The sequence below is a fragment of the Muntiacus reevesi genome, chromosome X (assembly GCF_963930625.1).
Source record: "Muntiacus reevesi chromosome X, mMunRee1.1, whole genome shotgun sequence".
Taxonomy (NCBI): Eukaryota; Metazoa; Chordata; class Mammalia; order Artiodactyla; family Cervidae; genus Muntiacus; species Muntiacus reevesi.
In genome coordinates this window covers 50,770,329-50,787,262 of record NC_089271.1, presented here as the reverse complement: position 1 = coordinate 50,787,262, position 16,934 = coordinate 50,770,329, and the positions used below count along the sequence as shown (strand labels likewise).

Genomic DNA, 16,934 nt, shown 5'->3' with positions numbered 1-16,934 from the left:
ATCCTAAAGGGGATCAGTCCTGCGTGTTCACTGGAAGCACTGATGTTGTAGCTGAAACTCCAATATTTTGGCCACCTGATGGGAAGAGCTGGCTCACTGGAAAAGGCCCTTATGCTGGGAAAGATTGAGGGCAAGAAGAGAAGGGGACGAGAGAAGATAAGATGTTTGGATTGCATCACCGACTCGATGAACATGGGTTTTGGTGGTCTCCGGGAGTTGGTGATGGACAGGGTGGCCTGGCATGCTGTGGTTTGTGGGGTTGCAAAGAGTCAGACACGACTGAATGACTGATCTGAACTAGACTGTGTAGGTTCCCCAGCTCCTCTGCGCATGGGATTCTCCATTCAAGAATATTGGAGGGGGTTGCCATTTCCTTCTCCAGCAGATCTTGCGAACCCAGGGATTGAACCTGGGTGTCCTGTTTTGCAGGCTGACTCCTTACTATCTGAGCCACCTACAATAATACATGACAGGGACAAGTGGCAAGCTAAGATCCTGCTGGCTCACTGATATTGGACAGCACCCAAGAAGCAGGTGGTATTACTGCCCTCATTTTTGCCTTTGGGAACTGTAACCCACAGAAGAAGAGTCAGCTGTCCTGGTTCTCCAGGTGCCTCCAAGAGTGTCCCTCCGTTCAGGTCTCAAGTCTGTCAGATTGTTGTTTGCACACTGGTTTGCAGGATGCTTTCTTATCACCAATAGGAGGAGGAAATAAAATAATGGGAATGAGGGTAAAGTCAAAGTGTTGTCACTCAGCCCTGTCTGACTCGTTGAGAAGCCCTGGACTCTAGCCCGCCAGGCTCCTCTGTCCATGGGGATTCTCCAGGCAAGAAGAGTGGAGTGGGTTGCCATTCCCTACTCCAGCGGATCTTCCCGACCCAGGTACTGACCCTTGGTTTCACAGGGATTGTACCAAGGTCTCCCGCATTGCTGGCAGATTCTTTACCATTGGAGATGCCAGGGAAGACCAAATGAATGTAAAAAAGCCTGCAAACTTTAAAAAATGTATAATAACATGGTTATTACAATAAGATGCTAAATGAAAACGGAGAGGACCACATAGAAAATGATTCATCCACTGTATCAGTATTGTGACAGAACACAATTATAAAGTAAAGCACCTGGGACAAATCAGGTACTTTTCATTGGGTCTACAGGTACATATTGAGAACAGACTGCTGGTCATTTCTTGCTTGATACTGCAAATACTGGTGTGAGTAAAACAAGCAAAAGATATATATAGCACCTGTCCTTAGACAGTTCTATTATATTTTCCCTTCAGGTAGGGGAATCAGAGATGAGAAATTTAGCTCTGAGAACTAGCTGAGAACACAGACTGACAAACAACAGAATTCATTTTCACTTCTGAAGACTCTCACGGGAACTTGCTGGCTACACAACATTGGGCTCTGAGTGTGGGGAGGAAAAGATGTTTTCATCAGTCCCATCTCCTGCAAGGAAAAGGGAAGCCGTTTGTTATTAGGGGAACGATGTTTGTGAATCACAGGTAAGAGTAAGGTCTTATATTGAGAATACGTAAGGAATTTTAAAGTTGCAAAGGCCAAAATATAGTGAAGGAGGACAGATCCTTTTGTCAGGGACTCAGGTGTGGAAGGAGAAACAAGAAAGGGGCAGCACCTGGGCATTTTCAGGGTGATGGACGTGGCCTGTTCCTGGTCATGGTAGTGATCACTGGGATTCGCCATGTGTCAGATCTCAGAGAGCTTCACACCCAAAGACAAGGAGGCCAGGACTTACCTGGTGGTCCAGTGGTTAAGAATGTGCCTGCCATAGAAAATTAACACACAGAAATTCCTTGCATTCCTATACACTAGCAATGAAAAATCAGAGAAATTAAGGAAACAATTCCATTCACCATCGCAACAAAAACAATCAAATACTTAGGAATAAATTTAGCTAAGAAACAAAAGACCTGGATACAGAAGACTATTAAGATAAAACTGATGAAAGACATCAAAGATAGCACAAATAGAGAAATGTACCATGGTCTTGGAGTGAAGAATCCATATAGTGAAAATGACTCTACTACCCAAAGCAATCTATATAGATTCATCACAATCCTGATCGAACTACCAATGGTATTTTTCACAGAACTAGAACAAATTATTTCACAGTTTGTCTGGAACCACCAAAGACCCAGAATGCTCAAAGCAATCTTGAGAGAGAGGAATGGAACTGGAGGAATCCACCTTCCTGACTCAGACTATACTACAAGGCCAGAGTCATCAAGATGGTATGGTACTGGCACAAAGACAGAAATATAGATCAGTGGAACAAAACAGAAATTTCACCGATAAATCCCTGCACCTATGAACACATTATCTTTGACAAAAGAGGCACAAATATACAATAGATAAAACACAGTCTCTTCAACATGTGATGCTGGGAAAACTGGTCAACTATGTGTAACAGAATGAAACTGGAACCCTTTCCAACACCATACGCAAAAACAAACTCAAAACGGATTAAAGACCTAAGTGTAAGACCAGATACTACAAAGTTCTTAAGAGGAAAACATAGGCAGAAGACTCTCTGACATAAATCACAGCAAAATCCTCTAGGATCCACTTCCCAGAGTAATGGAAATAAAAACAAAAATAAACAAATGGGATCTAATTAAATTTAAAAGATCTTGAACAACAAAGGAAACTATAAGCAAGGTGAAAAGACAGTGCTCAGAACAGGAGAAAATAATAGCAAATGAAACAACTGACAAAGAATGACTCTCCAAAATATACAAGCAGCCCATGTGGCTCAATACCAAAACAATGAACAATCCAATAAAAAGTAGGCTAGTGACCTAAGCAGACATTTCTCCAAAGACATAGAGATGGCTAATAAACACATGAAAAGATGTTCAGTATCATAGATTATTAGAAAAAGGCAAATGAAAACCACAATGAGGTATCATCGCACGCTGGTCAGAATGGCCATCATCAAAATGTCTACAAACAATAAATGCTGGAGACAGTGGGGAGAAAAGGGAACCTTCTTTCATGGTTGGTGGGAAAGCAAACTGGTATAGGTACTATGGAGAAGAGTGTGCAGATTCCTTAAAAAACTGGGAATAGAACTGCCATATGACCCACTGCTGGGCATACACTCTGAGGAAGCCAGATTTGTTTGTTTCTTTCAATTTATTTTTATTAGTTGGTGGCTAATTAATTTACACTTCTGTAGTGGTTTTTGCCATAAATTGACATGAATCAGCCATGGATTTACATGTGTTCCCCATCCCTATCCCTCCTCCCGTCTCCCTCCCCATCCCATCTCTCTGGGTCTTCCCAGTGCACCAGCCCTGAGCACTTGTCTCATGCATCCAACCTGGGCTGGTGATCTGTTTCACCCTTGATAATATACATGTTTCAGTGCTATTCTCTCAGATCATCCCACCTTCTCCCACAGAGCCCAAAAGTCTGTTCTATACATCTGTCTCTCTTTTTCTGTCCTGCACATAGGAGTATCCTTACCATCTTTTAATATTCCATATATATATATATATATGCGTTAAAATACTGTATTGGTGTTTATCTTTCTGGCTTACTTCACTCTGTATAATGGGCTCCAGTTTCATCCATCTCATTAGAGCTGATTCAAATATATTCTTTTTAATGACTGAGTAATATTCCATTGTGTATATGTACCGTAGCTTTCGTATCCATTTGTCTGCTGACGGGCGTCTAGGTTGCTTCCATGTCATGGCTGTTATAAACAGTGCTATGATTAACATTGTAGTACACATGTCTCTTTCAGACCTGAAATAGACACATGTACCCCTATGTTCACTGCAGCACTATTTACAATAGTTAGGACATTGGAGCAACCTAGATGTCTAATAGGAGACGAATGGATAAGGAAGTAGTGGTACATATACACAATGGAATATTACTCTGCTATTAAAAAGGAACACACTTGAATCGGTTCTAATGAGGCAGATGAACCTGGATTCTGTGATACAGAGAGAAGTAGGTCAGAAAGAGAAAGACAAATACTTGTATTAATGCATGTACATGGAATTTAGAAAGGCGGTAGCAATGATTCTGCATGCAGGGTAGGAAAGAAGAGAGAGACCTATACAACAGACTTTTCAACTCGGTGGGGGAAGGGGAGGGTGGGATGATTTGAGTGAATAGCATTGAAACCTATACATTACCGTATGTAAAATAGATGACCAGAGCAAGTTCAATGCATGAAGCAGGGCACTCAAAGCTGATGCTCTGGGACAACCCAGAAGGACAGGATGGGGAGGGAGGTGGGACCCCCGTGTTCAGGAATGGGGGCACACATGTATAGCTGTGGCCAATTCGTGGTGATATATGGTAAAAGCCATCAGAATATTGTCAAGCATTATTCTCCAACTAAAATAAATTAATGATTAAAAAAAATCCAACTACCAATGAAACAGACAAGCATTCAACCCCTAGTCCAGGAAGATTCCACATGCAACAGAGCAACTGAACCTTCCTGCTCCTACTACTGAAGCCGTGAGCCTAGAGCTCATGCTCTGCAACAAGAGAAGTCTCTGCACTGAGAAGCCCGCGCACCACCGCTAGAGAGCAGTCCTTCTCCACAGCTAGAGAAAGCCCTCATGCAGCAACAAAGCCTCAGTGCAGCCAACAATAAAGAAATAAATAAGAAAGAGAACCAGGCCGATCTTACTGTATGTTCATTTGGAAAATCCAATGGTAGACACGGAAGTAGGTGCATCTCTATATTCTTTGAATAATCATATCTTGGGGGAAGCTTAACAAAAATTACATCTATGTTATGTTCAAACTAGGGCATGTTAAAACTGTAGCTAGGCTATGTTAAAACTTTAGATCGGCTTCCCAGGCACTGCTGTTTTCTAGAGAGCTACTTTTCTCAGAGAACTTACTTCGAAATTTTAGTAACCGCAACTGCGGCCTCCAGCGTGTTGAAGGGCAAGAAACAAATGACGTTAGGGAGACACGGTTCAAATCCTATGAGTTGCCTGTGACCGACCACAGGCTAGGATGAACACACATCCCAGAAAGAGTCTCTTCATACTTCAGTAAGTGAAACCTGTATTTCAACCCCTTGGTTCAGTTCTTTAGGGCCACTGCTGGCCCCTTAACAACAAAATAAATAAACACTTAGTGTGAAACATTTGGAAAATGGCCTTAACCCAATTCACTCCCAACCTCTTGTCACATGTCACAAGGAGTCTCTCACAATGATATTTCTTCATGTAGAAAGCCAATTCCCAGATAAGGAAAAGAATTCACACACACACACCTTGTGAGGAAATAGTGAGATTTTAGAAACTGACTCATAACTAACCTGTGGTTTATCATGCTTTACTCTTCTTCTTCTCCCTCCATCCACTCTGAGAAATGAATATTCGGCCATGCTATCTGATTTGCCCACCAAGATTGTCGTACCACACACCTGATGTTAATAGTGAGCCCACACACAAAGGCATTAATACCAGTCAGACCTATTGAAGTCGGCTACCTGGGGGCAGGGAGGTGGTGAGGGCAATAAATTCATCATCTCCTTTCCTACACCACCCCATGCCATTTCATTTCCTGCAGTCACTTTGCCCAAATGAATAAAGATATCGCACCAAATCTCTCCTTAAATCACAACTGCCTCAAACTTTCTTCGTCATTTCACATGGCTTCTGAGGCCAGGGAGCAGATTTTACTTGAGATGAGTAAAGCTAGAGAGACAGCCCACTGGCTAGAGATTTTGTTTGGGAGGTGATGTTTGTCAGTGTATTGCTCACCCACTGTGATGAATAAAGTAAAAGTCATCTTGGCTTGGCTCGGATGCCCGGTTTTTGAGATGTTAGCCACTAGATGGCGGGCTAGAAAGGTACTTGAATACTTGATTGAAGCTATCAGTAGACTTTCAGTTGAGTTCAGTTGCTCAGTCATGTCCAACTCTTTGTGACCCCATGGACTGCAGCACGGCCAGGCCTCCCTGTCCATCACCAGCTCCCGGAGCTTACTCAAACTCATGTCCATTGAGTCGCTGATGCCATCTAAACATTTAATTCTCTGTTGTCCCCTTCTCCCGGCTTCCATCTTTCCCAACATCAGGGTCTTTTCCAATGAGTCAGCTCTTCACATCAGATGTAAAAAGCATAGCAGTTTCAGTTTCAGCATCAGTCCTTCCAGTGAATATTCAGGGTTGATTTCCTTTAGGATGGACTGGTTCGAACTCCTTACTGTCCAAGGGACTCTCAAGAGTCTTCTCCAATACCACAGTTGAAAAACATCAATACTTTGGCACTCAGCTTTCTTTATCAGGTCTGTACATGACTACTGGGAAAACCATAGCTTTGACTTGAAAGGCCTTTGTTGGCAAAACAATGCCTCTGCTTTTTAATATGCTTTCTAGGTTGGTCATAACTTTTCTCCCAGTAGACTTTAAGGGAATTGTATTACCCAGCATAATGGGTTTGGGGGGGGGGGCAGTTTCTTCATCCAGTCAGTTGAAAAAGCTTAAGAGCAGGGACTGAAGCTTCCTGAGCATGAAACAGTTTAGCCTCAAGAAAACAGCCTGAGGAACTTTGCATGAGGCTCAAAGTTGCTGGCCTGTTCTGCAGATTTGGTCCTCTAGACTGCAACCTGGGTTTCCAGCCAGCTGACTGGTATCTAAGGATATCAGAACTGTCAGCCCCCACGAGCCCATGATCCAACTCCCTAAAATAAGTCTCTCTCTATTGGCTGTGTTTCTCTGGAGAAGCCTGACTAATACACCCCGAACATGTCACATCTTTCTCAATCCAATCCAAAGACATTGACTGAGTCACTCTATCATCCCACACCAGATGCTGTGCATTAAAGAAGCTGATAGATAGAGGATACAGCCATTTATTTCGTGCCTTCCACCTGCCAGGTCATGGGCACTAGGTGTTTTACATCTGTTATCTCCACTAGGTCTCCCAATAAACCTCACCAACAGGTAGAGTTACTGCCATTTTACAGATAAGGAATTTGAGGCTGAAGGAGAGTGACTGGGCTGGTACGGCATGCACTGGAATCCAGCTTGAGTGTAAACTGTGAACTGTGGCATGGAGGAAGATGACATGGGGAGAGGAGTTTGGGCACAGGTCCCAGATTGTCTCTATGCCATTAGGGCAGCAGGGAGACATCACACCCTTGTTATCAGTCCTGGGCATTCCGTTGCCATAGGAGCAGCCCCAATCCATCTGAAGTGAAAATTACCAGGAACAGCATCATGCATGCAGCAGAAGATGAAGTCCGTGAGTGGTTTCTTGGTGGGAGAGGTGTAACAGAAAATCCAGCCTCCTGGTGAGGGTTCATCTAGCTGTGACGGAAAAGCTCAGGGCTGTGGCTGAGAAGGAAGGAGCCTCTAGGGCTGGACACAGATGTCTAATGTGACCTTGAAGTGCTTTGTGAAGCTTGAAGGTAAGGCCTGACCTGTAATCTGCCCTGTGACAACTCACTAGTTGTTACACCAGGGAAGCTGCCAGCAAATCTCTACTAACCCCATTCCATACTCACAAAAACAACCTGCTCAGTTCAGGTCGTTATTCAGAATAATTCACCCATTTTCAGGTGAGGCTGGTATGGCACAGTGAGCCACTTTAATTTGTTGAGATGTTATGATAGCAAGGGGGAGAACTGGGTGCAAGGAAGGTTGTCTAGAATGAGAGCTAGTGTCCGTACCCACACACTGTATTGTGTCCTCATAAAAGGGAGAAAAGGGAGAAAAGTAAGAAAAGAAAAACAGAAAACGAAGAAAAAAGATAAAAGGAGACCCATGATGCTTACTGTATTGCGGCATCCACACTGGACTGTGAGTAAAGGGAAAATTTCTCAAAGAAGCTAATCAGAAAGGTAACTGACAATCACACAACATGAAGTCAGGAGACAGGACAGGCTCAGGCACAGTGTACATGTACACGGAGAGCAGTGAGAGAAGAAAGGAGGGCACGGGGGAGGGTAAGGAGTAGAAGTCGCTATGGGAGCAAGAGGAAGATGAGGAGAGCAGAGTTGACAGAGCTCCTGTGGACTTGCCCAAGGACGCTGATCAGCACCTTCAAACCATCCATCTTGCTGACGGCAGCCTGAGTGGAAGTTACACCTCTCACCCGTGAAATGAAGTAGCCCGGCTCTCCGAACTGTATTCATCCCACAAGTATCCCCCCAGAGCCCACCTGGTCACCAATGCCCTCAGCACAGTGCTGAAAGCAGCCATAGCCTAGGACAGAACCCAGTCTCAGGAGGTAAAGGACTGCCCAAGATATAGAATAAAGGGGAAGGCAAGTGGGACGAGAGGGACACTAGACACTCCTGTCCGAGTGGGGATAGAAGACAGGATGTCCCTCAAGCGCTCGAAGGAACAGAAATGTGAACCTAGAATTTTCAGGGTTCACTCACTGGCAATTCAGTTGAGAAACAGCTGCTATGATGGTGATGCACTAGGAAGGGGAAAGGCGAGTGTTACTCTGGTACAATAAGGTTCTGGATAATGTGGGAATAAAAGACAGGAAGAGCCCTGGACCTATGTCAACTGAGCCGAGAGGTTGGCTCTAGCCACTGTTTCCTGTGTGCTGTTTGCAGAAACAAATTGACAGCATATCAACAGCAGCACTGCTCTGTGTCCCTCACCCCATCATCATTCATAAGATGGTGATCGTGTTCTGATCATCTGTGGGGCCCAGACTCCCAGACGGGTGCTTTCCAGACTTTGTGAGCACAGGAATGTTTCATGCAGCAAAAGGGTCCTCAAGGAGCTCACTGTGGGGTGGGCAGGGAGCCAGACTGAAGACCATGGTGAAACAAGTGTGATGAGTGCCTTGGCCTCAGGAGCCAGCAGAGACCGGGATCAGAGGGTCAGGAATGGGCTTACCTGGGCGTAGCATAACATTTATTATTTTCCACATTTGCAGACATGGGAACCGAGGATCAGAGAGGGTCAGCATCTTACTCAAGGTCACACTGCTTGGTAGTGGTCCTGACCGTTTTTCATCTATGTGGGTTAAAATGTGAAGGTTTCTGCCCTATTCATTATACCACTCTCTCTCTCAATGTTGTCACCTATTTTAGCTCACAATCACCACGTTACACATTCCCTTGGCTCTACGTCCTCATTTATTAGATAAATAATCTGCTGAGCAAAGTATACATTTCCTGTTAGCACATCCAGTCTGTCCACTTTATAAACAAAATTTCCTTGCAGGGCACATTGACCCCACCCATTCTGACGGTTTACACTGAGTCTGTACTGCACCCATATGCAGGGTATAAAAACGGATCACTGGGATCTGTAGTTTTACTTACCTATTTCACACAATCTCAAGCATAATTTGAAATGTGGCCAATGTTCAATTAAAAACAGTAGAACCACCTCTTTCCTAAAATGACCAGTCATGAAAGAGTTCATTCAATGTCAGTACTTTCTAGACAGCAGACTAAACCCCTTGCATAGGGAGTTGAGGAAATTCATTTCCTTAAGATACAGAAATCCTTTTTTTAAAAATACATTTTCACTATTGCTTGTTCACTGAGAGACTTAAGCAAGCAAAGCCACTTCACCTTTCTGTTTCTGACAAAACAAACAAAGCAACCCTAACACACAGGTGCATAGACTTATGTAATACACCCAATAGAGGTATGTGAAATATAAGGCAATTGTATTGGAAATACAGGGGCTTCCCTGGTGACTCAGTGGTAAAAAATTCACCTGCTAATGCAGGAGACTAGGGTTTGATCTCTGGGTCATGAAGATCCCATGGGAAAGGAAATGGCAACCCACTCCAGTATTCTGGCCTGGGAAATCCCATGGACAGAGAAACCTGGTGGGTACAGTCCATGGGATCACAAAAGAATGGGACATGACTTGGGGACTAATCAACAACAATCGAAATACAAATGGAAACCCCTAACTAATCATATATCTGAATTTCTGACCACAGCAGAGGTCTACTGTCCGGGATCAGCTGTACTCCAGGAAACCAGACAACCAAAGACACCTTCCTTTTTAAATTACTATACACTGCCACTGGACGATTCAGGAGATGAAAATTTTCAAACACATTGCACACCAAGGCAGGACTCAAGGAGACTATTAAAAGTATGTACTTATGCCTATGTCACATCAAGATCTAAGTCACACACTCTTGAGAAAGAACACCTGTGATGATTTCAATATGGGAAACATTTCCCCCTGAAAATACTTCATTATTTTGTCTCACTTTGTGACGTGGGACAGGAGGAATGGAGGAAGGTGATGCCAAGGAAAGAGTCTACTTCTGAACCTGGTGAACACCGATTTGAGCCCAGTTATCCTGGTCATCAACTGATGTCCACAGGATGTTCGATATTGTTTTTCAAATGCCCATCAGCAAGGAGAGAAAGAGAAACAAGTCACATACAGACTGTCCATACTATTCATGGGGTTCTCAAGTACGTCAAGGCTGCATTTTGTCACCCTGCTTATTTAACTTATATGCAGAGTACATCATGCGAAATGCTGGGCCAGATGAAGAACAAGATGGATTCAAGATTGCTGGGAGAAATATCAATAACCCCCGATATGCAGATGACACCACCCTTGTGGCAGAAATCGAAGAAGAACTAAAGAGCCTCTTGATGAAAGTGAAAGAGGAGAGTGAAAAAGTTGGCTTAAAACAACATTCAGAAAACTAAGGTCATGGCATCCGGACCCATCACTTCATGGCAAATAGATGGGGAAACAATGGAAACAGTGAGAGACTTTATATTTTGGACTTCAAAATCACTGCAGATGGTGACTGCAGCCATGAAATTAAAAGACGCTCTCTCCTCAAAAGAAAAGCAATGACCAACTTAGATCACATATTACAAGCAGAGACATTACTTTACCAACCAAGGTCCGTCTAGTCAAAGTTTTGGTTTTTCCAGGAGTCATGTATGGATGTGAGAGGTGGACTATAAAGAAAGCTGAGTGCGGAAGAACTGATGCTTTTGAATTGTGGTGTTGCAGAAGACTCTTGAGAGCCCCTTGGCCTTCGGGGAGATTCAGCCAATCCATTCTAGAACGAATCAGTCCTGAATATTCATTGGAAGGACTGATGATAAGGCTGAAACTGCAATATATTGGCCACCTGATGAGAAGAACCGGCTCATTGGAAAAGACACTGAAGCTGGGAAAGACGGAAGGTGGGAGAAGGGGACAACAGAGGATGAGATGGTTGGATGGCAGCACCTACTCAATGGACATGTGTTTGAGTAGCATCTGCGAGTTGGTGATAGCCAGGGAAGCCTGGCGTGCTGCAATCCACGGGGTCGAATAGCCGGACACGACTGAGCGACTGAACTAACTGAAGACTGTCCAACCGCCATCTGACACTGAAGAGGTGGGGCATCTGCGGAAAATAACTGTCCTGAGACAACACGGATCCCACTTGCCTAAAGAGGATTCTGGTCCTGTGACACGAAAGCACACCTGGTGGGTCCTAGAGAGATCGATGTCTGCCTCTGGGTCTGTCCCTCTCTCTACCCCTGGTTCTCACACGTTCTTTCTCAGGATCAAGTTCTCAACAGCAGGACGCCAATGCAGTGGCTCCCATCCTCAGCCCAGGCGAGAAGCTGGGAGTGGGCGGAGCTCGGCCTCCCATCCTTCGTGCGTGTGCAGTAGAATGGTAAAGACCACCGAGAGGAGTCCTCCAGCGTCCTATAGAGCCTACCCGGCCTTGAGCGGGGAGGAGTCTGCGGGCCTGGTTTTAAGGTCACAAAGATGGGACATTTACCCCTCCCCTCCTTATAGAAGGACCTTCCTGCGTATTCCCTGCGTTGTAGTGGACTGACAGGGAGCCTGGAATGGCCTGAAGCAAAGTAGGTTCCTGCCTGGGGACGGCGGCAGTAGGGCAGGGGGGATTCGGAGAAGAGGAGTTAGTGCCCGGCCCTCTCCACCGCTTGCCCAGAGCGCATCTCCCAGCAGCTTGGAGGCTAGGAGGGACCATCGCTGCCAGAGTCGCAGGAAGCGTTTCCGTCCACACAGATGACAGCTGGTGATGGTCGGCTCTTGGGGTTGGAAGGCGGGGGCTTCTCCCTGATTGCCTGCTAATTTGTGTTGTCGCCTGTCAACGTGAGGAGCAGCTCCTGTTAGTTGAATGTTTTTCTCCCAATTGTTACTAGTAACACCCTAGGAAAGAGTAAAAGCAAACTAATAGAGACACTGACTGTATTTCTACCGATTGCAATTGGGAGATCACCACAGACCTGATGATCTGACTGTGGTTTTGCGAGGTGGTTTTGCATTGTACTTCATTCCACAGAGAGCAGTAGAGAAGTGACAGTGGGGCCCTTTGCAGGTGGGAAAACCTTTTGGGGGAATCTCGTCGACAAAAGAGGAAATGATGATCTTTGTGACTAACTGGTTTGAGGAGAACTGACTTTTAATCTCTGTTCCTAGTCATGAGACAGAAAACAAGGAGTTGGGTGATCTGTGTCTGCCCTTTAATGACAAGGAGGAAGGTCTGTACTTGACCTTGTAATATGTAAACCCAGGAGTCACTGGATACTTTGGAGGAGTCTTACCGAAGTCCGACGGGGAAGGATGGTGCTTTCCATTAAGTCATTTTGGGGACAAGAAAGTTTGCAGAGATTTCTTCTCTGTGACTTGATTAACAGCTCAGGTGAAGTTCAACTTTGTCAGCACGGTAAATATGAGCATCTTTCATGACAGTCCCAGCAGATAAGTAGAAAAGCAGAGAGGTTTGAACAGCCCCGACCTTTTAAAATTGGATTATAATTGCTTTAAGTATAATTTTTGCTGTAGGTCAAGGGTGAATCAGCTATAAGTATATACGTATGTCCCCTCCCTCTTGAAGCTCTCTTCCACCCCCCAAACCACCCCTCTAGGTCAATACAGAGTACCAAACTAAGCTTCCTGTGCTATACAGAAGATTGCCGCTAGCTGTGTATTTCACAAATGGGAATCTGTATATTTCAGTGCTACTCTCTCAATTCAATCCATCCTCTCCTTGCCTGCTGTGTCCACAGTTCTCTTGTCCATGTCTGAGACTCTCATCTTGCTCTGCACATAGGTTCATCAGTACCGTTTTTCTAAATTTCACATATATGTGTTGATGTATGATCTTTTTTCTCTTTCTGATTTATTTCACCCTGTATAACAGGCTTTATTTCATCCAATTCACTAGAAATGACTCAAATTCATTCCCTTTTATAACTGATTAATATTCCATTGTATACATGTGCCACAACATCTTTATCGATTCATTGACAGACATATACATTTCTTCCATGTCATGGATATTGTAGACAGTGGTGCAAGGAACATTTGGGTACATGTGTCTTTCTGAATTATAGTTTTCTCAGGGCGTATGCCCAATAGTGTAATTTCTGGGTCATATGGTAGTTTTATGGGCTTCCCTGGTTGCTCAGCTGGTAAAGAATTCATGTGCAGTGTGGGAGAACCCAGTTCAAATCCTGGGTCTGGAAGATCCCCTGGAGAAGGGATAGGCTAACCACTCCAGTATTTATGGGCTTCCCTGTTGGCTCAGACAATAACAGATCTGCCTGCAATGCGGGAGACCAGCTCTGATCCCTGGGTTGGGAAGATCCCCTGGAGAAGGACATGACAACTCACCTCGGGATTCTTGCCTGGGGAATCCCCATGGGCACAGTAGCCTGGTGGGCCACAGTCCATAGGGTTGCAAGTAGTGGGACACAACTGAGCAACTTAGCACAGCACAGCATGTGGTGGTTTTATTCCCAGTTTTTAGAGACATCTCCACACTGTTCTCCATAGTGACTGTATCAGTTTTCATTCTCACAAACAGTATAGGAGGATTCCCTTTTCTCCACATCCACTCTAACATCGTTTGTAGACTTCTGATGCTGAACATTCTGACCGCTGTGACAAGATACCTAATTGTGATTCTGATTTGCATTTCTCTCCTGATGAGTGAGGTTGAGCATCTTTCCATGTCTTTGTTGACAGGTTCCGTTTTGACTCTGGAAGTAATCGACATCTGAACATCACTCTATAGTTCTCAAAAGTTTGGTGTTGTTGTTGTTGTTATTTTGGTATTCTAAATGAAGGCAGCAAAAAGGAGTCATTATCACAGAATAGGATCATCCTCTTCAATTGAGGAAACTGAGTCACAGAGAGTGTAAGTAACTTGCCCAAGGTCGCAGAAGGAATAAGTGGTGGGACCTTGATTCAAATCTAGGTTATCTGTGGCTTCACCACCTTCCAGCTCGTCACCACACAGTGATGGTTTCCGGATCCACACATCGTGCTCAGAACTCTCCTCGTGACTACAGACTTCCCTAGTCAACTGACAGGTCTGCAGGGAGACTGCACTCATCAAGTGCTAGGCACCTTCTGGGACACCAGAGTTGCCTTCACAGGGAAGAGAAGTGTAAGACACACTGGGTCCCACAGGCCTCTACCCACCCCCTGGAGGGAGTGAGGAGCTAAAGGAGAAGATTGGAGGTTCTAAAGGGAGCTGTTTCTCTGAGAGACAGGCTGATGGACTGCCGTTCTGCATGCATGTGACAAGAAACACTTCTTCCTTTGAGTTTATTATTCTTTACAGATAATAATACATACCACATGGTGAAAATACACAAAGCAGATATGTAAACCAAGCAGATATATTGATAAGTAGATACATTCCCATTTTATTGACGGAGTACCTGACAGCAAGACAGCACTTCTTTGTAAAAGGAGAACATTCTCCTAGACTAAAGCAATGAAACAGGAAATGAGTCTTTTTGTTAATTATCAGTCTCATTCTCCCTATCACAGTTGAGGCATCATGGGCACAGAGAAGTTAGGTCAGCTCCCCCAAGTCGTTCTGATAGTACGTGTTTGAGGCCCACAGGCAAGGAATATTCAACATGTCTAAACTGCGCCCATCTCCCTGACTCCCCACACAGCTGAACCTCCTTTACTGTTACCTGACTCAGTGCAAGGCAGCTTTCTCCCCAGCTGCTTAGGCCAGAGATGCTGAAAGTCATCCTTGCCTGCTGCCTCTCTCTCACCACACTCTCAGTCATCAAGCCTCATCTCTCTGCCCCCTGAGTCTAAGTAAGATTCTGTTCCTTCTCTCCGTCAGCACAGTGAGTTCCCTAGGCCAGGTAACCCTCGTCTCTCTCCTTGGTAAGCACCAGCAAACCTGATGCTTTCCAACCATGGTCTGTCCTGCTGCCTGAGGAAGGGAAGCTTTCTTCAGGGCAATCTGGGCATGCCACACCTGCTCAAAGCTCTGCAGGGCTGACTGCTGCTCTTAGGATACTGTCCAGCGTCCTGGACTAGGCGCAGCAGGTCTGGTCTGCCCCCAAATGCCTGATCTGCACCAGACCCCCTCCTTCTGCTCCATGTCCTACTTGATATTCCAGCCACCCAGACCCCTCTGGTCATCAGATGGCCAGTGTGCTCACTCGTACTCCCGAGGCCACCCCCCACCCCGTCTCGCCCCCTCTCCACCCACCGATTTCACAATTCGAATACAGACCGACATGCATTTTAGCAACTTCATAAGCGGCCATGGAGAAACCCGACAGCACAGAGACCTCACACCCTGGACACAGATGTCGCAATCACACAGCTCACACCATAGGACACGTTCACTCCAACTGCACAGAGCACTGGTATGGTGAACGCATACAGCTCTTTCACGATGTTTCCTGCAGGCACCACATAGAGACCTCAGACCATGGTACCCCGCATCCTCCAAACTCCAAAGAATTCCATGGACAGAGAAGCCTGGTGGGCTACAGTTTGTCGGGTCGCACAGAGTCAGACACAACTGTGTGACTAACACACACACAGACACGCACAGCTGGAGGGCTTCTGAGATCTGGTGACTATCAAGCCAATGGAGGATGTCATGGAGAAGAAAAGACATTTGTGACTGCTCTCTCCCTGTACCCCCAAAACCTTGGAAGCCAAGTCAGATGTGTGTGAAAGATACGCTGTGGCATTTGCCATGGAATCTGACAGCAGTTTTTATTCTCTGTCTCCCTAGAACCTTTAACAAGGGCTTTGGCATTTCATTTCTCTGTAGGACAATACAAGTGTATTAAGTATTAAAAAATGTTTCTCTGTCAATGATTTCATCAGTGACCATACGAGATCTGGGTGGCACATTTTGTAAACCCATATATTCAAGAGAAGACCAAAGCCTTTTATGAATTTTTTATGTGTGGTGTATATATCTATGTATATGTATTAACATGTAGATTACACATAAAGAATATGTTATGACCAAAGTTTCTTAACCCTAGAAGTGCGAGGGTGGTTTACATGTATAAGGTTACCAATGCAATTCACCACAGTAATAGAAAAATGGAGGGAAAACAATTCTATGATCATCACAATTTATGCATTATAAGTGTTTGATGAAAATTAATCTATATTCAAAACAGCAAACTAGGAATAGAATGGAACTTACTCTGATAAAGTATATCTATAAAAAAGCAACTTAAACATGTTGAAATGGAGAAGATTTTTCATTTCCGATCAGGAAAAATGCCAATTATCATCTGTTTTAGTCAAGACCATTCTGGCTAGGTTTGTTCAATACTGCAAAATGAGGAAAGGTTTAAGGTTTAAGCCAGTAGAAATTGTTGATATCAAATATAATACTCTATTTTGAAAAGCAAAAGCAATCTAGATCTAAATTTGTGCAATTAATATGCATAGTTAGAGTAATTGGTGGCCAGAAATTCTATATACAAACATTCTATCTCTACATACATCCTCAACTAGACAATGAAAATCGCAAACCATGAAGTTTCAATAACATTAAATATCCAGGGAAAAGTTAACAAAAAATATGCAAGTAGAAAATGAAACTTTATTGACAGAAGTTTAACAGTCAAATAAACAGCATAAGAACAGCATAGATGGTTTCAGTTTATCTTCTTTCAAGCAAATGGTTGCCCGTCACCTATAACATA

The 16,934-nt window shown here is 44.4% G+C and overlaps 1 protein-coding gene and 1 long non-coding RNA gene across 5 annotated transcripts in view; one reads left to right on the top strand and one right to left on the bottom strand.

The window, feature by feature from the left end:
* Positions 1-611: 611 nt before the first annotated feature.
* Positions 612-16,934, bottom strand: part of LOC136153855 (X antigen family member 5-like) — a 33,735-nt gene continuing 17,412 nt past the window's right edge. For 3 of the 4 annotated variants that reach the window (XM_065915985.1, XM_065915986.1, XM_065915983.1), the window contains one exon: positions 612-1,785. In XM_065915985.1, the coding sequence (XP_065772057.1) occupies positions 1,774-1,785 (12 nt within the window). In that variant the 3' untranslated portion in view covers positions 612-1,773. The remainder of the gene's footprint in view (positions 1,786-16,934) is intronic. The other variant, XR_010660433.1, reaches the window with a different exon arrangement.
* LOC136153863 (uncharacterized) lies at positions 11,706-16,827 on the top strand. Its single transcript, XR_010660447.1, has 3 exons — positions 11,706-11,834; positions 12,415-12,661; positions 13,966-16,827. It is a non-coding gene; the product is annotated as an uncharacterized lncRNA (long non-coding RNA).